The sequence below is a fragment of the Malaclemys terrapin genome, chromosome 3 (genome assembly GCF_027887155.1).
Source record: "Malaclemys terrapin pileata isolate rMalTer1 chromosome 3, rMalTer1.hap1, whole genome shotgun sequence".
Lineage (NCBI taxonomy): Eukaryota > Metazoa > Chordata > Testudines > Emydidae > Malaclemys > Malaclemys terrapin.
The window spans coordinates 75,104,226-75,131,437 of record NC_071507.1 but is presented as its reverse complement, the minus strand read 5'-3'; the positions used below and the strand labels follow the sequence as shown (position 1 = coordinate 75,131,437).

General features: G+C 40.3%; 1 protein-coding gene across 1 annotated transcript in view; it reads left to right on the top strand.

Moving 5' to 3' along the window:
- Positions 1-27,212, top strand: part of RYR2 (ryanodine receptor 2) — a 687,809-nt gene that overhangs the window by 510,195 nt on the left and 150,402 nt on the right. Inside the window, exons 61-68 of the mRNA XM_054022704.1 lie at positions 1,213-1,277; positions 2,553-2,674; positions 5,910-5,959; positions 14,680-14,740; positions 16,402-16,640; positions 20,297-20,378; positions 24,278-24,408; positions 25,936-26,256. Coding sequence (XP_053878679.1) covers positions 1,213-1,277; positions 2,553-2,674; positions 5,910-5,959; positions 14,680-14,740; positions 16,402-16,640; positions 20,297-20,378; positions 24,278-24,408; positions 25,936-26,256 — 1,071 coding nt within the window. The remainder of the gene's footprint in view (positions 1-1,212; positions 1,278-2,552; positions 2,675-5,909; positions 5,960-14,679; positions 14,741-16,401; positions 16,641-20,296; positions 20,379-24,277; positions 24,409-25,935; positions 26,257-27,212) is intronic.

The window sequence follows — 27,212 nt, the reverse complement described above, 5'->3', positions numbered from 1 at the left end:
AGGAAGACTCTTACCTGCTCAGAGCCTTCTAAAACAGCATGTGTTTTATTTCTGTGCAATGAACGGTTGTTGCTCATTTGATTGCGGTAAATGTTTCAAACTGCTTGAAAAAAAGAATGATTTATTTCCCTTCCTTTTCGCAAAATAAATGGGGTGGGAAAATTTACAGGTTTTTTGCTTCACTTGGACATGTGCTAACACTAATTGCTTATCAGGATTTTGCAGATTGCAACAGATGTGTTTATCAAATGGTATCTGAGTTTCATTGTAGTGTGGCAATTGAAGTAAGTTTACTCTCCAGTCGGTACTTTTCTTAATTAATTGCATTCTTTAGACAGAAAAATTCATAACCATGCAATCTAAATCCAATAATTTTGTCAATTACAGGGGAAAGCTGGTTTAATCATAATCTTTGTAGTTCATATCTATATAATTACTCTTTTGAGGTATTGAGCTTCCCTAATCTAACTTTAATTCTTTCTGTGGAATTCAGTTATGCGATTTCAGAGAGAGAGATTTTTCTCTCCTTTATCATTTGATTTCTTATGGTTTTTTTCTGTACTTACACTCAGTATGCATCATACTGAGCACTGCTACTGAACAAGAGAACCACAACAGCAGGCAACAATAATTGCGTGCTAGATCTGTGATTGAAACACAGTCAAATTTCCTTTCCTGCTTTGTCCTAGGTACAGCCTTTTCACAGAAAAAGTCATTAATTGGCTCCCAAAACAGGCTTTTATAATGCGGAAAAAGTTGGCTAAATCAAGTAGGGGTCCCAAATTCTGGCTGGGATTTTTTGTATCAAGTGAAGTCAATTAAAAGCTACTCTGATTTCTCTTTTTGTTACTTTTAGCTTTATTTATCTATGTTAGCAAGGACTTTATAAGAAGTTACCAACTTTTACAAAAATAAGAACTCTTGAGTTGACTCTTGAGTAAACATAGCTCCATTGGCTTCCAGGGTGCTACACTGATATACACCACCTGAGGTTTTGGCTCCTTATTTTTACCCCCTTTTATAATGTATCTTATATCTGATGAAGCAGTCTTAAAATACGTATGTAACTAATATATATTATCTGAAGCATGTTAAAACCTAGCCCTGAAGAAGAGAAACAACTTACTTCCTCTGAAGTGTTCATTTTTAAAATATAGAACAGCGTGTAATTGTATTTCTTCAGTATGCATCTTAAACTCTTCCTACTTACAGATGGTGGCAGCAGAGGCAAAGGAGAACAATTCCCTTATGAGCAAGAAATCAAGTTCTTTGCCAAAGTACAGTATATCTTTGCTTATCCCTTTTCAGTGCAGAAACTGCTTGATAAGAAGCATGTTTGTTCTTGTTATATTTGCATTTGTCTACATTAAATGTGTGTAGAATTTTATTGTTATATTGTTGGCAAACGAAAAGCCACACAGCTTGAACAGACTATCACATGAAATACATCTATGAAAAAAATAAATTTTTCTCCTTTAAATTCCCTTTATCTCCTTTCTTTACAGTATACAGCATATCATGCTAGGTATTCATAATCTCCTCACGTTATCCCTGTGCTGGTTTAGCCCAGTTGTGAAGGAGGGTAGACTGTGTATCTATTATATAATCTTTAGGCAGTTAATGTGAGCTATACTTGGAGAAAACACAGCTAGGTATTTCCCAATGTCACCTTCCCTCTTTCTTTCCTTGTTTTAAAATTATCTTGATGTCTGGTTGTGCCAAAAAGGATTTATCTTTTATACATTAGGAAATTCTGCTTACACCTTTGGCTCTCATAAGCTTGCCTGGTGTGTGCACATTCAAGGTGCCTTTTCAATCCATTAATGAATAAGCAGACAGGTGTTGCAATATTCTCTGACCCTGATTCCCTAGCAGTAAATTATAGTCTTTGTGCTATAAAGTACTGTCACAAAATATATCACCATCTGCAATTTCATCCACTGGGGAACTCATGTCGCTTTTTCCTTTCAAAATTATTCCCAAATGAAATAAGGTTTGGAATTTTTTTTTTAAATCCATGCCTGGGTGATGGATCAGCCATAGGCACTGAACAGTAGGCTCTGTTCATGGGTTAAACTCCATTTGGTGGCATGGGAGGTTTTGGGGGGAGAAGAGGGAATGATGGGAAAAGATGTTTGTTGGGGAGAACAGTTAGTTTTTATGGAGTTTTGCGGGGAGCTGCTGTCAGGCTGGCTGCTGTTTTGATTCAATTTTTTTAAGCTCTGTCAATCACATCCAGAGTAATAACAGATATATTTTATTATAAATATAAATAAATAACCTTTCCCCCTTCAGAGCCCTCCTAAAACTCCAGGGACAAAGTTCCTGGAGTAAAGTAGAAATTCACTTTAGTGCATGTTTTTGGTTGACATCCTAAATACTTGTTTAAAAAGAAGGGAAATTTAAAGAGAAACAGAATTTAAAGAGAAAAAAACATGTTATGTGTTAAGAAATCCCTGCTGCCATGAAACTGTGATGTGAAATGACTATTATGAACTGGAGCTCAAGAAGCCCTGAGCTGACCATGTCTGTTTTTCTCTGATGTATTTCAGGTTGTGCTCCCTTTAATTGATCAGTATTTCAAAAATCATCGGCTGTATTTCCTATCTGCAGCAAGCAGGCCTCTCAGCAGCGGGGGACATGCCTCTAACAAGGAGAAAGAAATGGTGACAAGGTAAAAATAAAGAAAGAACAGTAGTTGATGTGTAGGCAGGTTTTAGCTTAGGGGAGGTAAAGTAGCCTTATGGAAACACAAGTGATCTAACGTTTTTCATTTTCTTTCTTGTAGTAAGATGATTCATTGATGTTAGAAGGGAGAATTCACACACATGAAAGTATGTGTGTGTTTCAGACTCTGAATCCAATACTACTTTTAAAAAGCAGTGGATGTTATTCAGGTGGGCAGGAATCTAAATTTATTTTCACATACAGTACAGACAAGTACTAAGACTGTGCAAAAATTGCTATTCATGCAAAATTTCACAAATATGTTCAAGAACAAAATTTAACCTTGGCAGATTGTGAGAACATATTCTCACCCTGCTCTGAGAAGAGTCAAGATGTTCTGTGTATAATATAGACTCACACCTTTTCAGGGACTTTCTTAATAATAGTAACACAACATAAGTCTCAGCCCAACCTTCTCCCCAAACTTGTCTCTTCTTAGGCTTTACCTCCAGATACCTGTTTGTCTTATGTAAACTCCTGCTAAATTGTTACTTCCACCACCTCTAAACCAGAGGTCCCCAAACTGTGGGGCGTGGAGGAATATCGGGGGGATGTGGCAGGTCCAAGCCAGCCCCCATAGGGGGCAGGGAGAGAGCGCCACCTAGCAACTCCCCGCTCCCAGCTTCTACTCTGGTCCCCCCCCCCCCACACACACACACGTGTGTTCCTGGCTCCCGGCCCTGTGCCTGGCCCCATCCCCAGACTCAGTGTGGCTCTGCTCCCATCCCCTCACCAGCCCTCAGCCGCTAGCCATGGCTCAGTTCCTGGCCCGAGGCTAAGGCTGGGGTGAGGCCGGGAGTGGAGCCGTACCTGGCTGCAGCCCCCTTACCTCTGTCTGCCTCCTCCCACCCCAGGGTGTGGACGGGATAAGGGTGGGTGTGACCCTCAAAAGTTTGGGGATTGCTGATCTAAACTAAGGGTGGAGTTAAAAAAGTCACACCAGTCACAATGCGTCAGCAGGAATCAGTCAGCATATCCAGCCACCATCTTGGCTGATGCCAGAGAATGAACTGGGGCTCTCCAGAGCTGCAAGCATGAGCTGCTACAGTTTGAGCCCAAGCTCACTAGGTAGGGCTTTCACAGATTGATGATCTCTGCAGGACAGCACAGAGGGAAGGCTGTAACACACACAAACACAAGTAGGTGACACAGATACAGAGGGCTGCCATGTTTACACGAGGGCTATTCTCTGGTAGCCTTATTGGACATAACTCATAATAGTTGGCATATTAGAGCAAACTAATGGCCCATTTAGTCTGACATCTTGTTTCTAACATTGCTTTGTCTGGAGTTCTTTAAGGAATTTAAAAGACACCGTAACACACCTGACCAACCATCCATTACTAGCGTGCAAAATTAATTCTTGATGCTAAATGTTCAAGGGCTATAGAAACTCCATCTTACAGTCCTCTGCTATGAACCATCCTACTGGCTGTCGAAGATTTCAGGGGCTTTGAGAAAGGCAGGGTAAAACTCAAGAAGGGAAGGTTTAATTTCAATATTGAGCTTAGGAAGGGGTATGAGATTCACCAAAGCTGTTTTTTTATTTCTTAATTGTTTTCAGTTTCCTTTAGACCCTGGCTTCATGTAGGTTTTTCCCAGGATGGAAAGACAGTTTGTCTTTTGAAACACCCAACAAAACCTACATTTTCTTTTTGGCAGTAAAGTAGACGAGTTTTGAATTGATAATGGCAATGTAGTGATTGTGCAGGCAAATCCAACAACCACTTGGTGCTCAGCAAACACACGTGGCCTTGGACATTAAATCTTGATGTATTACTTGAGTGCATGTGGGTCAAGACATTGAGGTTATCCCCAGCATTTTATATAAAGTACAATGGAATTATTAACTTCCACCTCATTAGTGACTAGAGTCTGACGTAATGGGCTTTGATTTAATGTCTTCTCTGTTAAGACCAACCCACTTAGCAAAGCAGCTCCTCTTAGTACTGCAATTTAGTAGGATCGATTCTGGATATGAGCCCAAGTATCGGGCCCTTGGCTTTGTTGCCAGATGGGTTCTACTAGGCATGCTACACATGCTTCATGAGCTCAATTCCACCCTCAACTATGTGAGCACAGCTTCTACTCATGTTGATGAGTGTTGTGCTCATATACTGACAGGAGAAATAGATTGACCTCTATTTAATGTGTTACTGTTTAAATCAAAATGAATTATATATGAAAACATACTTTTGAAAAACTTTTCATGGTGGACTAGAGGGTCAGGGGCTTGATAATGGGACATATAATGTCTTTCCCTTTGACATCACTGGTTGGAATTAGGCCCAGGATGCTGGTGGTCAAAGTAAAAGGAGATGATATCCTTAATACAGTTTCCAATGGATTAAGGTCCTTGCTGCAGAAAATGACACCACAGTAAACACCAATATACACCCTGAGTGATGCTCTCCTATGCGATGCAAAGGACTGAATTGGGCCATGAAGAGTGAACTACTCTCTCCGTGGAGATTGAGATGAAGCTTGAGTCAATGGTTGGGGGGCAGTTTGGGGAAGCTTGCACTGCTGTTCCCTTGTCTATGAATAAACATAAAACTTCATTATCCATTGCTCTCAATTGGGCACCTTACATCAGTGCTAAAATGAATTTAAACACGTTAAACAAAACCATTGGTTATATCCATACTTTGTTTGAATTAGCCACTTAAACTATTGTTTATTTATTTCCAATTTTAAATCATTTAAGTTAAATGTTTTAATGGACAAGATTTCTTTTTAATTATCTAATATATTAAATATGATGAGATCCAAATTGGACTAATTAAACCTTTACCATCAGACATTTCAATTAATCTGACTTCCTTACATTTCCCCCCAAATTTTCAATGATATTCTGAATAGCCCACTGACTGCATTTTATTTTGTAACACTTCAAGAATTATTTCCTTGTGGTTTTTCATATAGAACGCTTTTATATTACTTAGCTTTGCTTTCAGTTTTTTGTTTCTTTAATTAGAATATGTGCTTATTTAACCATGTTTGTTAAGGATATGCACTTTAAATCTCTTTCTTTAGTACTCTCAGTCCCACATTCTGCTCAGAGAATTTCTGCGTGACATCATGTTGCTTTTTCCTGCTCATATATCAGCTGTTATTTTTCTTTCTTCTCCTTTTTTTTTTCTTTTCCCCCCTTCTTCTCTTTATTTTTCTTTTGTCTTCAGCCTGTTCTGCAAACTTGGAGTTCTTGTCAGGCATAGGATTTCACTGTTTGGTAAGGAGACCCTTGACAAATACTAGCATGGCCATCACTTGGTTTTCTTTGCCATTTTTGCGTTGTGTTATGTACTGCCTTGTTGCATGTTGCATGGCTGCATGGCTGAATGCATGGTCTTCATGGGCTACTAATGATCCTTTAGGTTGTTAGAACACAGAAGTTTTTAGATGGAGTAAACAGCTTTTGTAGTAATAAAAAAGAAGTGTGTGTAAATCTGATTAAGAGGAGATTGATTCCCAGGCTCATTGTCCTAACAAGAAACAGAATTCAAACAAGATCATTATAAAAGTATTTGTTGCTTTATACCTATTCAGTACTGGCCTGCTAAAGTCAAAACAGATTAGCATTTACACATTTTTTATCTCTGAAAGTCACTAAAGCAAAGTCTGTTGTGGGCTGAAATGCTTAGCTGATATTCCATGGAATTCTTCCATACTTGTGCTTAACTCTAGATCTGCATGTCTATCATGTTTCAGACATCACTTGATTATAAAAGTGGTGGTGTGCATCCTTAATTTCTGCCAGGTGAAAATCACTTAATTGTCTATTCTAGACCCAAGGTACAGTCATTCACTCTCTGCAGCCTTTTCTAACGTCAAGCTGATGGAAGGCTAGCTGAAAATATGTCCCTATGTCCATATCTTCTGTAATAGGAGCAGTGGGGACTTCAGCATCCATCATTATCCATTTGGATAATTATCTGGATGATTCCAATTTGATTTAAAAAATACAGTTCTAACCCAGTTCCCATATATTCCTTTCTATCTGAAGGGAAAATACCTGTTTGCTGCAGCACTGTGATATTCCAAAAGTTTATAAACCCTTCTTGTAATCAGTAAGATAAAAAAAATATATGGAAAGTAATTTGGCATCATGTTTTGAACTTTCAGACTTCTGGGATAAGCAAAGTGGATATAGTTCATCTGTTAATCATTTTACAAGACCATGAGAGAAATGAAATTACTTGCCCGAAATGTGGGAAATTGTTTCAGCTTTTTGTGGCATAATGTCAGTAAAGTGTAAAGTATGTCACACAACTGCTCTTCATGTATGGTAGGCTGCTTTTCCACAAAATGTTACAACCTCTATTGGTTTATTTTGGTGCCTACCAAGTCAGTGACAGTTAGCATGATTTGACAGATTATCCAGCTCAGTATTATATTATTTGAGATTTTGGGGAAATATTTTCAGGAATAGTTTTTCATGGATTAATCTCTTGGATTATTTTTTTAGGATTGATAATGGGCAAACTGCAAAAACTGAGATTGTGAACTTCATATAAGGTCTGTGTTGCTAGACGGAGGACAGTTTGCATTGTACATCCCAGCCCAGCCAGTCTCCATTCTTGGATTCTGTGGAGGGGGCTTTGCTGGATCTATGTGATGAAGGGTATAGGTGCCACAGAAGCAGCTGAGTCTAACTACTGTGGGTGCATCTTCATTAGGAAGAACAGTTGGTTCTTAATCTGCGTTAGCTAACATATGATAACTACCACAAAGTAAAATCCTCATGACTATACGTGGCACTTTGTAGTTTTCATGTCTGTTAGCAGGTTGAATTAAAGACTGGAGGAGTCTAGAGTGTCACCTTGAACTGATAACTCATGAGAAAATGACAAACTGCCTTCTCTTCACTAAAATTTACGTTAGCTAACTTTAGTTAAGAACTCACGTTTTTTTCTAGTGAAGACAAGACCTGTCTGGAAGAGGAAGAGCTCCACATGAGGGTGAATCCTCCACATGCAGATCTAGGGGATACAGTCAGGTCCTAGGAATTTACTTTGCTTCTTATGTGTTTTGGAATGTGTGTTTGAATGAACAAAACAAGTTTAATTGTAGCCGCAGTATGGGACTTGCTACTGGCTAGACATTAACTACATGTGCGGTAGTGCTGTTCCTGAACCTCCAACTGCTAGAAGCTGGGACTGGACAGCAGGGAATGGAGCACTCGATAAATTGCCCTGTTCTGTTCACTCCCCCCGAAGCATCTGGCACCAGCCATTGTCTGAAGACAAGATACTGGGCTAGATGGCCCATTGGTCTGACCCAGTATGGCCGTTCTTATGAGTGTTATGGGATCTGTACACTACTCCCAAAGATAGATTAGTATATTGTGTATAGTAAAAGGAAAGACATTTGTAAAAGCTGTGTGGCCTTAATTCTGTGTAAAGGGCCACACAAAATCAGAAGCTAAGCATGATGGTTTGCCAGACAGAAGACCCTGAAATGTGTTAACCATACTGGATTACTGTGACTGGGTGCCTGGATGGACCGCTACTCTGAAACCTGTCACACTGAGAATGCCACACTCAGGGCAGACTGCAAGAAATAGGACAGACAGTCCCCCAAAGTGGTGTTTTATTCTATAATTAGATTCACCAAAGAGCTTCTGCAGTACCACACTGGTTAACAAGAAGCCAAACACAGTCCCCGTTAGGCATTTCAGTCTAGTCTAATATAGTGGTAGGTTACTGAAAACTCTATTAATCATACTTAAAGTTCTACCAATCCCAAAGGATCAGACACTTACCCTCAGGTCAATATATACTTAAAATCTTACCCAAATAGCACGCTGGCAGCCAATCCTTTGTAAACTAGCTAAAGATTTATTAATAAAAGAAAAGAAGGGCGTTATTAAAAGGTTAAGGAATCATATACATACAAGTGATTTTCAGTGTTCATATAACATCACTGTTGTGATTCTGATCTATCTGCTGGCTTGCAAAAGTCTCTTTGGAATTATCCTATAAGGTTAGAATCCAAATGCAGCGTAGATCTAGAGTCTGCTAGAGTCTTTCCATGCCTTTTCCAGAGTATTCCATGTAACTACTTGGAAAATCTCAGTCCCACGGATTAAACTTTCCCTGTTCAAAATTGAGCAGACTAGAGATGAAAGGATCAGGCCGGAGGTTTCTCTTTATAGTTGAAGCAGGTTTTTCAAGTGCTTTGAGCACAGCATGTGACTGAGAATTCTTCTTTGTTGAGCACACACTGTCCCATCACTTGAAGTTAACATTCTATTTACTATGCATACACAGGTAATCTAGTTATACTGATGAATGTAAAGCGAATGCCGATCAGAGATTATATCATGGATAAATAAGATGAAGACAATATATGTAATATTGTTAATTTCATGCAGTGTCTCACATCTTTGATCTTAAGGTCTACTGAACACAGTTGCATACATAATGTAAAGGCAATTAAGACATGAAAAGAATAAGCATCTACAAGCTAATTTGGTTATATTGTTAAACTTCTAACAGGATAGCATCTACCCTTGGTTTCTATTACTGCAAATGAATGGGTTAACGATTGCTGGTCTGGTAGTCTCGTCGAAATTCACATACAAGTGAATTATCCTGATACAATTGTAATGCCTAGTTAAGTTGTTATGGGTTATATACAGATTGGCTGGTCTGCCAGTGTCACAATTACTAATATTTTTGTTAAGGTTATTCTTCAGCATGGAATTATTATATGCTGATTATTGGGTAACTGAGGTTTAACAATGATAATTTACAGTTTGAGAGCTGTATTTGTGCACTCAGGAGAGTACATTTATGTACTTTCATTATTATTAATGGGTTGAATTTTTCACAAATTATTTGCAGTGGAATGAGCCTTTGAAATTATATTTTCCTCATTTAAAAAGAACATTTCTATGAATAGTTTAATTTACTTTTCAATATTGTTTAACTCTGGTATGAGATGCTATCTTTTTATTTTCAGAGGTATCAGTCTATCAGCCCAATTCTTTATTCTCACTATTGATGACAAAGTGACATACAGTCTGAAACAAATGTTAGCCATACAGCTAGCTGACCGGATTTATCCCATTCACTTTCATGAACAGAGAGGATATTACTCAGGAGGAACACTCTGTGGTGATATAAAGTGGGAGGGGATGCTGTTTCTGCCTGATTGTTCACCACTTCCTCGGAACTAGTAGAAGTCCCTCCATTAAGGCATCCTGGAGATGAGTATCCAGGGGATTTTGAGTGCAGGGTGTTAACACTGAATTTAATCACCAACATCAGTTCCTGAAGTATCTAGGATTTTTTCCTCAAAGTCTCCCATCCAAGTGCTGATTAAACCCAATTATTTTGCTTATGAGATCTGTTGTGATTGTAGCCCAGGGTTGAACAACCATTCAGATACATAGTGATCACACTAGCTTCTAGCATGTTTTTAGCCTGAACTCTTTTAATGACAATGTTTTTGTACTTGAAATTTTTATTGTTCTTTTAGCAGTTACTTATGTATACAATTCCTTTAAGGTATAGTGGTTTCTGAGCCTTGATTTGTACCCTGTTGTTTTAAAGTGTTTTATAATGGAAAGGCTATGTTACGGATTAGAAGAATGTGTTCTGCATTAGGCTCTAGTACTGTGCTCTGGCTACAGGTCTGTTTGGGCAGACCTGCCACAGCTGTGTTACTGCTGAAGAACTTTTTGTGGCATCAGTAGAATTCACTTAATTAGAAACTCCTAATTTCAGGTATTTATAACTTGGTATGTGGTCTGGTCTCAGCATAGAAACAAAATAGTTTCCACACATTTTGAAATAAAAAAGATTGGTCTGGTCTTTATTAATTTAGTGGCATATATACATAAATTAAAAGTGAGGGCACGCCAATTGTTTTTTTGTGCTTTTGTGTGTTGAAAACACAGTGGAAACAACTAAATGCTCTAAGTCTAAAGAAGTGCAAAGCCCAGAATTCTCACTGTCGCTGCTCCTATGTTTGAGAAGCAAATAGTGCCGTGAAGATGTTGGGCCAAATTCACCTATATGAGTAAGAGCATAATTTTTCCTGACATATCTAGGGCAGACAATCCAGGAGGAAAGGAGCATACATGCTAATTCACAAAATTCTCTAATTTGTAATGGTCTCCCAATGACTGGCAATAGTTTTACTATAACTTTGAGTGTAATAAGGACTGAGGTATTTTGAATACTTTTCTCCAAATTAGGTCCAAACAAAACATCTATGTGAAGTTCAAAAATGTTTAGTTTGCTCTTTACAGTATTAACAATTCAATTTTCTTTGGCTACACCCAGAATCAGAACCAGGGCTTTGAAAATACCTCATGAAAGTTTCTTCTCACAATTTTTCCAGGCAAAACAAAATAAGGAAGTACTGGAAATTTCATAATGGACCTCATTCTTGCAAAATTTCCAGGCACATTTCCAGACCAAAGAGGTTCAGATAAGGATCTGAACTTCAGATGCTTTTCCAAATATCTCAACTATTTGAAGTTAAAAAATCAGTAGACATTGGTGATGCTATGGTCTATTTGGGAAAACATAGTTGTGGAGGAAGGCTGTACCCTTCAGTTGCTGCTGTGCTAATTTGCATGAGGACGGTTATAGGAGTGGAACTGAAGCACATACACCACAACCTTCCAAAAATATGTTCTGCTTACCATTAGGAATAGGAAAATGTATAGATGTCAAAAAGATACGGATCTTGTGATTTTTAGTTCTCTCCACAATTACTAAGCTTTCTTTCTTTTTATTTTTCTTTTTTTAAAGTCACTCTTTTCTGTTCCAAAAATATAGCTATCATGGACTATATCTACACTAGATGTCTTACTCAGAAATATACGGCCCCCACCAGTAGTAGGAACAGTGGAAGTGCTAGTGTAGATAGATCATCAGTGTTCCAACTACTGTTCTCATCTAAACATGTTTAATACATGTGGGGCAGAGGTTTCGAAATGGATTGTGATTATATTACAATAATTAAATGAAGAGTAGTGAATTAAGGTTGGCTTTTCTTCCCAAGTCTCAGTTCCTGCAAAGACTTGTGCATGTGAATGGTCCCACTGAAGCTAAATTAATCCTGTTAATAAGTTTTTTTCAGGATCAGGGCCTTAACTTAGAATTTTTAAACTTTGTTTAGTTTCTCAATCTTTTAATATTACTTCAGTATAAGTCTTATATGTCCCAGTGAAGTTTTATCCTATTTTTACTATCAGAAAGAAAGCACGCACACACATCTCCTGTGGGGGTAGTTCTAAAAATTGGCTAGTTTTCAGCATGTTTAGACTATTTGCTGGCTCCACCTTACTGACCCTCACTATATAGTCTAGCTGACCCTGACAAAGCACATGACTCTTCCTGTGAATGTAATTAAGAGACTGTGAGATTATGAGTAAGGCTAAGATTTTTTTCATGGTTATTTTTAGTAAACATACTCTGAAACAGGTCACAGGCAGTAAACAAAAATTCATGGAGCCCGTGACTTGTCCGTTACTTTACTACTAATAACTGGGGGCAGGGCTAGGTAGGGGGGAGGAATGGAGCCCCATTGGGGGCCGGGGGGGACGACTGACAGGCCGAGCCCCAGCCATGGAGGGCACACAGCCCCTGCTCCAGAGCTGGCCCAGCTGTGGGACAGGGGTGAGCGACTCCCAATGCAGCCCCTGCCAAGCCCTTGCCATAGCGGGGGGAGACACATGACACTGGGAAGCTGCAAAGGGAGCATGCGCTCCCAGCTGCAGCCCCTGGCGAAAGCTGCGGAGCTAGGGTGCACTGCTCCAGCTGCAGCCCCGCCAAGCCTGGAATGCCATGGGACTAGGGTGCATGGCCCAGCTGCAGCCCCGCCAAGCCTCGGACACCGTGGGGTTGGGTCGCATGTCCCAGCTGCAGCTTGCAGAAGCTGCGGGGCTGGGGCGCATGGTCCTGGCCCCCGCCAAGCCCACGATGCATCAGGGCTGGGACGCACGTCCCCCGCCAAGCCCGGGTCGCATCGGGGATATGGCACACGTCCCTGGCTGCAACCTCCAGTGGAAGCAGGGCCGGCTCTGGCTTTTTTGCCGCCCCAGGCAAAAAAGCCTCCGGCCATCCCCCGCCCAGCGCAGCAGGGGAGGGCACCGAGCCCGGCCGCAGGCCACTCTCCCCGACTGGCCAGAGTGCCGGGGGGAGGGCGGCGAGCCTGCCACGGCTCCGCTGGCGGCCAGAGCGCCGGGAAGAGGGCGGCGAGCCCGCCGCGGCTCCGCTCTCCCCGGCGGCCAGAGCACCGGGGGGAGGGCAGTGAGCTGGCCAGGGCTCCGCTCTCCCTGGCGGCCAAAGTGCCGGAGGGAGGGCGGAGAGCCCGCCTCGGCTCCGCTCTCCCCGGCGGCCAGAGTGCCGAGAGAGGGCGCGAGCCCGCCGTGGCTCCGCTCTCCCTGGTGGCCAGAGCGCCGGAAGGAGGGCGGAGTGGCGGCCAGAGTGCCGGTGGAGGGCGGAGAGCCCAGCCGGGGCTCCGCTCTCCCCGGCGGCCGGAGCCAGAGCACCGCGCCGCCCCCCTCCAGGTGCCGCCCCAAGCACAAGCTTGGTGGGCTGGTGCCTGGAGCCGGCCCTGAGTGGAAGTCGCAGGTATTGGGCCCTTGGCCCTGGCTACATCTCCCAGCCCCAGCTGCAGTCCCCTGGAGGAAGCAGCAGGGCTGGAGCTTGTAGGGTCTTGGTTCCAGCCAGCCCCAGTTGCAGGGCAGGGGCGCACAGTCCCGCCTCCTGTTCCTGAAAACCTAGAAGTCACGGAGGTCCAGTAAAGTCATGGAATCCATGATTGCTGTGACCTCCGTGAGTAAATTGTATCCTTAATTATGAGTAATGTAAAGAAGCCCTCCCAAATGCCACCATTGCCTCTACTTCTCTATGGTCTGCCTTTTGAAAATCTCTATTTCACTGAAAAAAATAATTTTTCATTGTATGTCCAAATCAATGTTTAAAACATACTACACCTCTACCCTGATATAACGTGACCCAATATAACACGAATTCGGATATAACGTGGTAAAGCAGTGCTCCAGGGAGGCGGGGCTGCGCATTCCGGCGGATCAAAGCAAGTTCAACATAACAGGGTTTCACCTATAACGCAGTAAGATTTTTTTGGCTCCCAAGGAAAGTGTTATATCGGGGTAGAGGTGTACTACGCGACTGTTGGTTACTGAAGACCAACTAATTTTAGAAGTGTAGAAAGGAAAGCGAGAGAGGATTCCACCTTTGTAAGCAGGTGGGGGAATTAACTGTAAAACAGTGAAATAATATATATGGATCATGTATGTATGGCCAAATTCTGCCCTGGGTGTTAACTAATGAGACTCCTTATTTCATTGGATGACATCCATTTATGCCAATGCATGAATTTGTGCTTTATACTTCATCATAAGAAAGCTTATTATAAAGTGTTAGGTGGAGAACTGCAAGAATTGTGAGAAGTATTTATGTTGCTTTTCAGGAAAATATATCTGATTTCAAAGATCCCGAGTAGATCACTTCAGCTGTTCAGGGTCTAACATCTTTGTCATCTTATATGAATGCTTATTTCTTGTATCAGTGAGGCAGCACCAGACTGAGAGTATCAGATAACCTTTGTTATCTGAGAGAGAGAAAATAAATGCTCAGATAAACTGGAATCAATTAAAGTGAAAATTTCAACAACTTAAATGAAATACAAATAGTACACTGCAGTTCTAATTAATTTCACATCAGATGTTTGAGGGAGAGATGCTTTGAATGCCTCAGCTATTTGATGAGAGATGCTTTATTGTCTGTGTAAACAAAGTTAATGCAACAAACTGCATGTTTTTAACTTGACTGTTAAAATCATGCAGAAGCTGAATTGTGCCTCTGCTGTGTCATTGCTTCTTTGAAAATGACAAATGTTAACAAAAATAGGATTGCTTTAATGCAAACTCATTTTAACTGGTGAATCATTTTGCTTCATGTTTAGGAAATGATGCAACATCAATAGTCAACTGTCTTCATATACTTGGCCAGACTTTGGATGCAAGGTAATGCTGAATACATTTTCTAAAGTATAAAAAAATCACTTAAAACCGAATAGCACATGTATAGTAGGATTTGGGGGCTGATTATCTATACATGGCCACAGAATTTCTAAAATAAAAAAGGGTTGTCCTGCTGAAAAAGTTCCTATACCGAATGTTGCTTCATTATTATTCTTGATAACCTGAGGGTTTGGTAATACAATATAGAGCTTTTCATCTCTAGCTCACTGTTTCAACTCCAGGCCAGTTCAGTAGTGACCAAAAACTGCTGGCTATTTATGGGTTTTGTCTCGAGTGGATAAGTGTCTCAAAAACTGTCATAGCTATTGGAAATAATTCACTATTTTGCTTACAACCTCATGATCAGAGAAGCCAAGAATTGAATGGGCATCGAGTGAGGTGTGCTTTCACTCTTTGAGTATGTTTTCACTGCTGAGCTAACTCCGGCTGTTATTTGAGATTTGCTTCTAATCTGTCACCTGTTCACACACAAAAACTCTGACCTGAGTTTAGTGGTGTTTTCAGCCCAGGCTAGCTGACTCGGGTGGGTCTATAAGCTAAAGTGTGGCTGGTGCATTCGTTCAGGCCAGTAAAGTGTCCATTTTGCAAGGAAAATGCAGACTAAACCACTCAAGTGCTGATAGTCCTCGGATGACCTTCCCACAGTTCCCCTGACATGTCCAGAAGCACAGACAAGTTCTCCCACAATTCACTAGGTAGAAGAATCACAGAAAAACTCACTTACAGAAGTGCTAAGAACCATGGAATCTGCCCCCCAGATGTCCTGGTGACACATGGGCGAGTGCAGTAGCAGTGAGGATATAGTGACTTGAGTATGGCTTTGCAGTATGGCTGCCCATACCTAGGCTAGGTTAACCCAGGTGCCAGTCCCCCAAGTTAACTCTGCAGTGAAGGCATACCCGTGGAAAGGTCCTTTTAGGTCAGGATTGAGGCACATTTGTATTGCTATATATGGAAGTTTGCATTGCTGCCACCTATGCAGTACATATTATGTGAATAAAATAGGTTACTTTAGTCTCCTGGGCTGTCAAGCATTTTTCACCTGGACTAATTTCTCTCACACATTAAAATGAAAACTCTGTGAAATTTTACTTTGCTATGAATAGAGGACCTCTACAGTCAACTCAGCTAGCTTTGTGTTTCTGTTTGAAGGCAGTGACACTGAATTACAGAATTGGATACAAGTGATTGTAGTTCTATAACCAACATGTTCATGTTGCTCTGTTTCTACTAGAGATTTTAACTGTGGCTTTCAGAAAACCCACTCTGATTTTTAAAATTGCTGAAGCAAAATCTGGCTATGATGGTTGAGTAGGCATTTTGGGTTGCAGTTTAAACAACCATAAGCTTCTTGTTTTGATGATTTAGCGGGCTTCTTCATTCCTTGTATTTATGAAGAATTTAAGCCTTTCCTTAAGAAGCCTTGTCAATGTAAAATTAATTGAAATCCCTTCCTGTCTGCAGAGTGACACTCTGACACTACTTTTCAATTGGAAGGTTTTTTCTTTAGGGAAAGAGGATTTTACCCAATCGGAAGGTTTTCCCAAGATCTTGTGTATCTTTTTTATATCATCCAAGAGTAGACTGTTTCATGGTTTCTCTAACAGAATATGATCTTTAATTCTTTTATATGGAATGCACAGGACTGTGATGAAGACTGGTCTGGAGTCTGTTAAAATGGCATTGAGAGCATTTTTGGATAATGCTGCAGAAGATCTGGAGATGACAATGGAAAATCTTAAGCAAGGCCAGTTTACACACACAAGAAATCAACCAAAGGGGGTGACACAAATCATTAACTACACCACAGTGGCTCTCCTGCCAGTGCTCTCTTCATTATTTGAACACATTGGACAGCATCAATTTGGAGAAGATCTAATATGTATGTATTATTTAGAAATGCCATGCAGCTAATGATCTTTATTGTTTTGTACTGAGGGTTATTACAGTTTGGGTTCTAATATATGGGGACAAACCCTGACAAAACTCTGCCAGAATTTTCACTGATTTAAATGAGAATTTGTCTTAAGCTTAGAATAAGGTCTGCAGGTTTTATCTAGTTGTGTAAAAACTATGGGAGGGAGTGTGGTTTTGTGGTTAGAAGATAGGATTAGAAATCTGGATTATATTTCTGGCTTTGCCATAGACTTGCTATGTGATCTTGCATAAATCACGTAATCTCACTCTGCATAAATTTATCCATCTGTAAAATGGTAATAATAATATTTATCACACAGGCGTGTCACAAACTTAATTTTTTTATAGAACTTTGAAGTTCTCTCATGAAAGCTGTTGTAATGCAACCTCATTCATTCAAACTTTTCAAGCAAGGTTAGGTCACCTGACTTTAGCAACGTACATGACCTTGTTTCAGTTGATGGGGTGTTCAAATGGGTGCATGAGGCAGAGCAGGAGGAACTGCTGAAGAAATCTGCAAGGGGCTGATGTGGGGAGGTACTTCTGAACTCCATTTCTGTGGAGTGCAGGAGCACAGTTGATGCAGAGCCTAAATTTTGTAAATCACCTAATTTCGGTGGGACTAAAGCTGTTCTCTCGCAGTGCCTCCTATAGTCCAAAAAGCAGAGTTTCAATCTTGTACCTTTTAGAAGCCCCAAAGGAATTCTAATAGCCAGCTCCCCCTCTATTGTGGGCAGCAATTCTTCCTCGAAGCTGGCCAGCTCAGAAATGGAGAATTGTTGAAAGAGGAGTCCACCCAGGGAGGATCTAGAAAAAGAGACTGAAACTCAGTCATCTGCATTTCCTATGTCTGAGAAAATATAAAATAGCTATGTGGAAAATGGTTGTTGATATTTAAAATTTGACAGGGTGATGCTTATTATAATTTTTATTTCTTTATCAATTATGGTTGAAGACATTTAATTTCAATGTCTAAAAACATAATCCAAAACTAAAAAGCTGTGGGACTATATGCCATCTATAGAAGATCAGGTATACACCTTCTACTCCTTTTTGTTTTCTGATCCAAATAGAATTTCATCATTAGCCTCTGATAGTTTATTACTTACATGATTTTAATCACCTATTCTATATGATTGTTATTCAGTTATTATAAACCCACTAATAGTTTGAATTGATGGTTAATTTGAACTGTGCTTACCTATTTTACGTAATACACAAGAGCGCTACTTTTCTTCACATTGTGTTTTAGGAATAATAGCCTTTTCGCTGCAGTGTCATCCCAGTTGTGTATTTTTTTCCCCTCAGTTGGACAGTTACTTCTTAGCGCTGGGCAGTTTTATCCATTGTTGTTAATACATTTTGAAAAAGTGTTTTATTCAGATATGACCGTTATTGGCTTTAGAAGAGACTCTCTGGAATGGCTCTTCAGTGGGGGGAGGAGTTAACTAGAGTGTCAGGCCAGCCAATCAAAAATATCTGCCTCTGCTTCATGCAGTGTGAAGGATTGAAAAAACATCACTACTGAATTTATGGTCCCATCCCCCTACCAGAATTAAAACCGTTTGGGTGAATGAGACAAATTTTCTTAATCACGTTATTTACACTAGTGTAATGACCATCACCTTGGCTGACACTAGGTATTGAACAGAAAACTTGCAGAGCTGAAAGTAGCTTGAGCTAAAAAGCCAGTCTCTGTAGCTGGGATGGTAACAATCTCAGATTGTTTGTAGACTGGACACAGTGGGGGACATGTAGCACAGAGACTACCGGGTTACATACTTCCTCTGGACAGACTATGCTCATCCTGAGTATCGGAGGCCCACATCTGCTCAATGCCTGGATGAGCTCCCACCTGTGTGATGTACACCATCTTGAACTGGGGACCCCAGAGCTAAAAGCATGAATCTCTACAGCTTGAGCTAAAAAAAACCCTAGGCCCTTTAGCAGGCAGTTGTAACTAGAGCTGGTTGGAAAATGTCCAGTGAAACAGAGTTTTGTCAGAAAATGCTGGTTCATTGAGCCTGAAATGTAACGTGAATGTGAATCGGGTTGAGTGAACTGTAGTCGAATCACAGTCATAGTTCTGCCTGGTGGGCAGCTGGGGAGCCCTAGTTTCCAGGGTCTTTGGCTATGGGGCAGCAGCACCATGCCAGTGTTTCCAGGCCCCCTGCCATAGAGTTAGGAGCCTGAAAGCCCAGAGCTGGAGGCTCTCAGGGCTTCCAATCTCCCTGCCATGGAACTGAGAGCCTGGCAAAACTGGCTGTGCCATAGAGAGCATGGAAGCCCTGAGAACTTGGACTCTAGCTGGGCCTCTCAGGCTTCTAGGTTCCCTGCTGCAGAGCTAGGAGGTCCTGGAATGTTCTTCCAACGTCCAGAGCAACCCAAAGCCTGCTGAGCCAGCTTCCGTGAGAGTCAGGCAGTCTTTGGAGCCAGCTGACCCAGGAGTTTGGAAGCCCTGTGGTCCCTGGCCCCAGGGCTCTCTGCAGGGCAGGGCTGCGCCAGAGCCACAGACTCTGGGGCCCTCAGCAGCTGCTGACTGAAATTTAGCTTCTTTGTCCATTTCACTGCTCTTGCCAGTCCCTGGAGTATATTTTGTTTCAGAAATACCATATGTTAGTGTTTCCAAAGCAATTTTGGGGGGAATTTCTCATTCGTGGGAAATTTCAAAAAACATAACCCCGATTTCTCAATGCTATTAGCTGAAAAAATAGCATAGGGGAATTGAAAAAAAGAATATAGAACACTGAGAAAAAGTTCTAATGCAATCACTTTTGGGAGGAAGGGAGGCATATTATCAATTTTTTTCTCCCCAATTTTATCAATTCAGTTTTTTACAGCTGCACATGGAAAAACAATGTTGTTCTTTACACTAGAATTCATAATGTGATGATTGTTATTCCTAAAACAAGCAAATGAAGAGAAAAATTGTTGTGGGGATCAGGTGATCATTTTGTTTTGGTTCCCCTGCCTGACTAATGAATACATCATTTAGATGCTATTTACCTGTAGCTTTGTCTAAATATGAGGTAATATCATTAAATATAATTTACAAAATTAAAAAGCTGTTTAGCAAGAGTATTTTTCCACTGTTGTATATTTTTACAAAGCATAATGCATTCTTAAATTGGTTAGTTCCCTGATTATAATTTCCTTTTACTCATTTAACACTTTAGATAGTTGCTGTGGGAATTCCCTGCCTTTAAAGCACTTCTAGCAATTGGAAAAGCTTCAGTATACCATATTGCATAGATTATTTAATAAATCAAATCTCAGCTTCTATAACTATGCGTTATCCTAACAAAGATGGTTTGCCATTTTTCACAGAAAAATAGAGCACGCTAATGGTACATTAAATATGATATTGTTCTTAGTATATGCTTTCTATTGAATTAAGTGGAAATTTTTCATATAAAGCTACGTCAGCATCTGGCCATCAGACTACTTTTTGTATTTACACAGTGATTTCTAAAGATGATGTTTGGTAGCTTGTACTCATTAGTATGCAGGTTGTCAAGTCAAATATAATTAGATTGTCTCTATATTTTAAGCCCACTATGTAGTACTAAAATGGAATGCAGTAAAACCTTTTTCTCTTACTTCTCTGCCCCTTTCCCTTAGTGGAAGATGTTCAGGTCTCTTGTTACAGAATATTGGCCAGCTTGTACTCTCTAGGAACCAGCAAAAGTATCTATGTGGAGCGGTAAGATGAAAAATCATGTACATAATTGTTATCTTCATATATACATTTAGTTGTATACGGAGACATCATGTGCATTCTTTATTAGAATGTTGTTTTCCAAGGTGGAAGTTTTAATAAAGCACAAAAAGGAGTATGGGGAGAAATTGGAGGGGAGGGGAGGGAAAAAATCAAGTACCCCTTAATAGAAAAGGGAGTTGTGATAATAACTATACTGGATTTATTATAAAAAAAATTAAAAATTTGCATAGAACTGTGTAAAAAGATAGTCTTCAATTAGAACTGAACAGGTTCTTAGTCTAAAATATGATATTTCTTGCTTGCATTGGGGCTGCAGGATTTGACTTTTTTGTATAATACAAGCAGTATTAATTTCATGGGGAACTTAGACAATTTATGAGTTCCAGAAGGGGAAATTGCAAATTTTCATTACAATTAGTTTTATAATTGTTGCTTGTAGATTGATTAACTGTACTGTATTTTATGGTTATCCCTCATTTATTTTTGTTCATGACTGATATTCAAAACCTGATGTTTTCACATTTTGTAAATAAAATGTTATATATTCATTTTGCAATTTCATTCTAATGGGTAAGAAATCCGTTCAGAATTACTGAATTTTGTCATTCATGATTCTATTAACAAATCAAATGAAAAAATCGTAATGCATCAAAAATGTACTTTTTCAATTTGTACTTCAAGTAGAGGTGGATCTGAGCTATAAAATTCAAGACTGAATCTTGAATCCAATCTGGATGGACTCATTCTCAAAAAATCACTGTTGAAAATAATCATTGATTCTGCAGAATCAGTCAAACAGGCCATAAAGCAAGACAGAGAGAGAACTTTATTCATAACCCTTTGTACTTATATCACACTTTCATCAAAACACTAATTAAATCTTACAACACTCTGCAACACCCCAGTAGGTTTAATCATCTACAGTCTTCAGAGGGGGAAACTGACAAATAGGAGAGATCAAGTGACTTGCTCAAGGTCACAGCAAAGCAGTAGCAGACCCAGAATAGCACTGAGGAGTGTAACAACCACTTCCTTGCCAGGGTGTCAGTTCTCTACCCCTTTCCATTAATTCTCAAACCTTGTATATGGTTAGGGTTGCAAACTTCCTAATCACACAAAACCGAACACCTGCGCCTCGCCCCGTCCCACCCTTCTTTCAGATCCCACCCATGCCCCATCCCTTCTCCAAGGCCCCGTCCCCACTCACTATATCCCCCTTCCCTCCATTGCTTGCTCTCCCACACCCTCACTCACTTTCACTGGACTGGGGCAAGGGTGTGGGAGATCGTGTGTGCTCCAGCTTGGGGGGGGGGTGCTTTGGAGTGGGGCCGGGGATGAGGGGTTTGGGATCTAGGATGGGGCTCAGTGCTGGGACAGGGGGTTGGGGTGTGGGAGGCAGTGCAGGGTACAGGCTCCAGGAGGGAGTTTGGATGCAGGAGGGGGCTCAGGGCTGGGGTAGGGGATTGGATGCGGGCTCTGGGAGGGAGTAAGGGTGCATGGGGGGGTTCTGAATTAGGGCAGGGGGGGCTCCAGCTAGGCAATGCTTACCTCAGGCAGCTCCTGGTCAGCAGCACAGCGGGATTAAGGCAGGCTCCCTGTGGCTCCCGGAAGCGGATGGAATGTCAACAGGGGTAGCCAGGCAGCTCTGCACAGTGAACGCTGCCCGCACCCACAGGTGCCGCCCCTGCAGCTCCTATTGGTCGTAGTTCCTGGCCAATGGGATCTGAGGAGCCAGCACTCGGGGTGGTGGCAGTGCACAAAGCTTCCCTGATCGCCCCTGCGCCTAGGGGCCGCAGGGACATGTTGGCCACTTCTGGGAGCCGCGCGGCGCCATGCCAGGCAGGGAGCCTGCCTTAGTCCCACTGCGCCGCCAACTGGAATTTTAACAGACAGGTCAGTGGTGCTGATCAGAGCCTCCAGGGTCCCTTTTTGACCGGGCGTTCCGGTTGAAAACCGGTCGCCTGGCAACCAGTTTGGGAGTCAGAATGTAACGTTACAACAAGTCAATACAAGTTACATTGTTTCAGCTATCAAAATTCAGGGATTCTGTACTATGTAAACTTGTTTCTTTAAAAATGACTGCATTCTGGTAAAAGGGCTCCGATTTGCATGGTGACTGATGTTATTTCTCAGTAGCCCTTAGTCTGGAAAACCCTGTACTCTATCAAAGAGCCATTATTAGCTAATAAGAGTGGAAGGATGTGTAACTCTAGAGAGAGATGCATAATCACTGTACTCCAAATGGCTACTGCCTTCAGAACTGCTATCTATGTATAACGCTGTGCTCACAACAAACATGGCCACCTCAGCCTTTGACCTCACCCCTACTTGTCACCCCGTCTAATCATGAATAGAATTAAATTTAAAAATAATTACTCTCCAATGCGGAATAAAAATGTATGCAATTTTCAGTGAATGCTCTCCAAGTGGCATATATTTTACATGTTGGTCTTATATGAAATTATATATTGACTCTTACAAGAGCTATTGTGAAAGTGAAGTGCTCTCTTTCATCTATTATAGTCCACAAGCATCAATGCATATAGAAAGCTGATAGCATGCTGTCTTATAGATGTATGTGAAACATGTTCTTTTCACATGGACATTATGTGGGTCAGGGAGGAAATCAGGAGGAGAAATAGCTATGAGAGATATGATGGCGTCAGAAGCTGAAGTTCCTGTGTTTATTGTGGGTATTATGGATTGGGAATTCAATGGCATTCTGTTACAGCAGAAACTCCAGGTTTCTCCTGGGTCAGAAAGGAAGGCAGGATTTTGACCAAACTGCAGAATTTCTGTGACTTCTAGGAATTTCCTCAAGTTCTCCAGTTTGATTCTTACTTCCTTATGCATGTTTTAGTCCAAAAGAAATTAGAAATGGCTTGCTCATCTCCTGGTACTAAGCCATCTTTATTTAAAGCTGCCCACACGCTTTTCAGAATGGTACAACACCTGATAGTCATTCTGAGAATCACGTACTACAATAAAATTGACTTGACTGTGGGATCTAATGTACCCTCTATATAGGAAAATTGGTAACCACAAAGATTTTTTTTCCAATTTAAACAATATCATTTTTTCTACAACATACTCCCTACATGTCTTTATGTCAACTGTCGTTTGGTTCTAAGATATTCTGTGGGACCAGGACTTCTTTGCCTCCTTGAGATGGGAGTAATTTCTTTTCTGTGACCATTTTTTTTCTGTGTGACAGGCCACAAAGATTAGCCTTGGGTTCCAAAGTTGAGGGGAGACATGTCTCAGATAGCATAGACTGACATATTTTCTTTTACATCAGAAGGAATCAGACTGGGTGATTGTAATTTACAGGAATGGGAAAACAGCAAAAGTTTTAGCATAATAAAAACTTGAGAGTATATCTGAATAATTCAGTAATAACAATATCCTGTCTATATCAGACTTTGGCTTTTGGGCAAGCCCAGGAGATGGTTATTACTTATCTCATAAAAAGGAGAAATGCCCTCCAGTTATCATGTAGATATAATGGTGGTAACATTTGGCCTCTTGATCCATCAGTTTATTCGGTAGCTATAGGATTACTATCATTATTGTTATTATACAAGTGCTGTGTTTTCCTTGTATGCTCCTTGATAGCTCTCGGCAAATATAAGTAGGCCCAGCTTTGACATTTTATATATAACATTTTATTTGTGTAATGGCAGAAAGTTGATATCCTCAGATATCTGTTAAATGTATTTTTCTGTTACTATGTTAGTAGTTATAATCATGTAGCAGATTCTCTCTTTGTGAAGATTATGGTTTGTAATAATAGTAAGGATGGTACTGAACTAGCTCTGAGTATATTCAATCAGAAAAAAATGTCTGTGTATATATAACAATGAGCATTTGTGAATTCACAGGCAGCGCTCAGCCTTAGGAGAATGTTTGGCTGCTTTTGCTGGTGCCTTCCCTGTGGCCTTTTTGGAAACTCATCTGAACAAACATAATACCTACTCTATCTACAACACCAAGTCTGCAAGAGACAGAGCAGGTACATTCAGAACCTCACAGGCAGGCATTTTAACATCTGGATTTCACACACAATTGTGGTTGTCTTATTCACTGCATATTTACATACATTTTCTATTACAACAATCCTCCCTTTCATTTACTGATCTGTTTGTATTCATTTGCTAGAATGGTAGGTTAAATCTTGCAAAAACTCAATGTTTTTCATTCCTTTTTGAGCTGCCCAATGTTGCATATGGAGATATTCTTATTATTTTGGAATTAACTTGCTAAACTAGTTCCACCTCATTCTGAACATGTTGATACATTGCAAAATGGAATAAATTTGTAATTTCAGAAGCTATTTGTATTGTATATAAATAAGTGGTTTTATATAAGGTTTATTTTATATGTCAAACACAGGTAGATATTTTAATACTACCTGCTATCATGAAATAAAACAGCATATCTTAATGAACAGTTTTATTTCCTTATCTCTCATTTTCAGCCTCAACTCTTTCTGGGACTTATCTGTATCTTTAATTGGGGCTAAATATTTTGATACATTGTATGCCCTTAACAAGTAAATACTTAGGATAGCATGACATAAATTGTTTGCTGTGGTATTTTAAGTGTAGGAAATACCACAGCAAAGGCAAATACAAATAAGTAAACATTTGTTCATGTAGATGCCCCCTCAGAGGGCTATTTAATAAAAACATAGTTGGGGAATTAACACTGTGCCTTATGCTGTTCCCTATTGGAAATATTTTAGAGGTTCTACTGATTAACTTGTATTATTTTAAACTACCATGGGTGAAATTAAAAACTGGACAGCTACCTTTCATAGTAGGAGAATATAATTTTAATTTGTTATTTCTCATTCTAATTTAATGCATACCACAAATATGGCAAAAATGAAAAACACTATGCTATAGTATACAACAGTTACTTAATGGCATCTTATGTATAACTTCACCCACTCAATTTTAAAAGAAGAGTAACTGATTCATTCTTCTATAGAGCTACAGTAGTCTATCTGGCAAATGTCAGTGTCTACATTAATAAGTAATATGTTCTGTAATTTTAGTACATCCACAGTAGCCTATACTATGTCTTGTGGAAAGAAATATCCTTTTATTAATAGTAATAATAATAATAATAATAATAATTTGAATTTACTTTTATTGAGGATTTCAAAATGCTTTCCAAACTTCAATAAAGCAAGCATTAATGCAGCTCTATGAACAAATATGTATGATGTATTCAGTGTTAAAATGAGACGTAGCCTGATTTTGAAAAATAGCCCATAGTAAAGGCAGATACAAACAATTTGGCTCCAACTTCAGTACTGGCACTAATCTTACTACACAAGTTGACACTTCCATTGAAGCTGATGTATAACTCTCTACTCAGTTCCATAAAAGCACTCTTTCTTTGTGGCTAAAGCTTTATCAGCCAGATAGACATCTTGTGAAAGAGAAAGTAAAAGTAGAATGGAAAAACATTTGGATATAAATATTTTATATGTGTTTTCTCTTTGTGATACATTTTATTTTTTATTTTCTAGCTCTTGATTTGCCAATCAGTGTAGAAGAGGTTTGTCCAAAAATTCCTTCCCTGGAGAAGTTAATGGAAGAAATAGTGGAATTGGCAGAGTCTGGTATTCGTTACACACAAATGCCACATATAATGGAAGTGATACTGCCTATGCTGTGTAGCTACATGTCACACTGGTGGGAACATGGGCCAGAAAACAATCCTGACAAGGCTGAAATGTGCTGCACAGCCTTGACCTCAGAGCACATGAACACTCTGTTGGGTAACATACTGAAAATCATCTATAACAACCTAGGTATTGATGAGGGAGCCTGGATGAAGAGATTAGCAGGTAAGATTTGAAGATATGAATAATTTGGATCTGATTCTTTTCTCACTTACATCAGTTCACATTGACTTCAATGGATTTACTCTATATTTACCCCACTTGAAGTTGGAAGAGAATCAAGCCCCTATTTTACAGCCTCTTTGAATAATATAAAGTCTAATTAAATGAGACAATAAGACAGCAGTTCTTTGAAAGAGAGATGATATATTTTAAAATAATTGGTATATATCATATTGAACTTCATAATAAATTTCCCTCCTTCAAAAGCATGGCCATCCCTGCATTGTAATATGCCATTTACTGAACTGAAAGAATTATATTTGTGCCACCCATTTATCTATACGTACAGAAGGCAGTTGCGTACTATTACAAAATCTGGTTTTTGAAGTGTTGTCATTAGGCTTTATGATTAACACCCTGTCTCCATTGCACCGGGTCTGTTCAGTGCCCCAGTTTCTAACTAGTTCCTTGGGAGTGTGACCCCTTTAGTGTGCTTGGGGCCCAAGGATGAACACAGTTCCACAGAGGCAGGCCCGTGGCCTCTAAGAATCCAGAACTGAGCCTTCAGGCACCAACAAACCCCGTCTGTCTCTTTGGTTCCATGCAGCGAGTCCAGCCAAAGCCAGATTCCTGCAGAAGGCTTGTACTGTGTCCCTTCAGGGTGCAGTGCTCTTAGTGATTGTTTGCAGCGACTCCAGCCAGCCTTTTCCAAACAAGGCAACAATTTATTTGTCACCTGATGTACAGAATCTGAAAGTCCTTAGGTTAGAGTAGAGAAGCAAAGGTTAAGAGTTCAGCACGGCCAACGCTAGGCCAGGGCTCCCATGAGCCATGCTACCATCAAAGCTATCTAGGCGCTCTCTCTCTGTCTCGGTTCCTAGTCCCAGGTGTGTGTGTTTCTGTGTCTCTCCAAAGGCCAGCTCTTAACCCAGCCATCTGACTCCTTTCTGCTTTGTTCT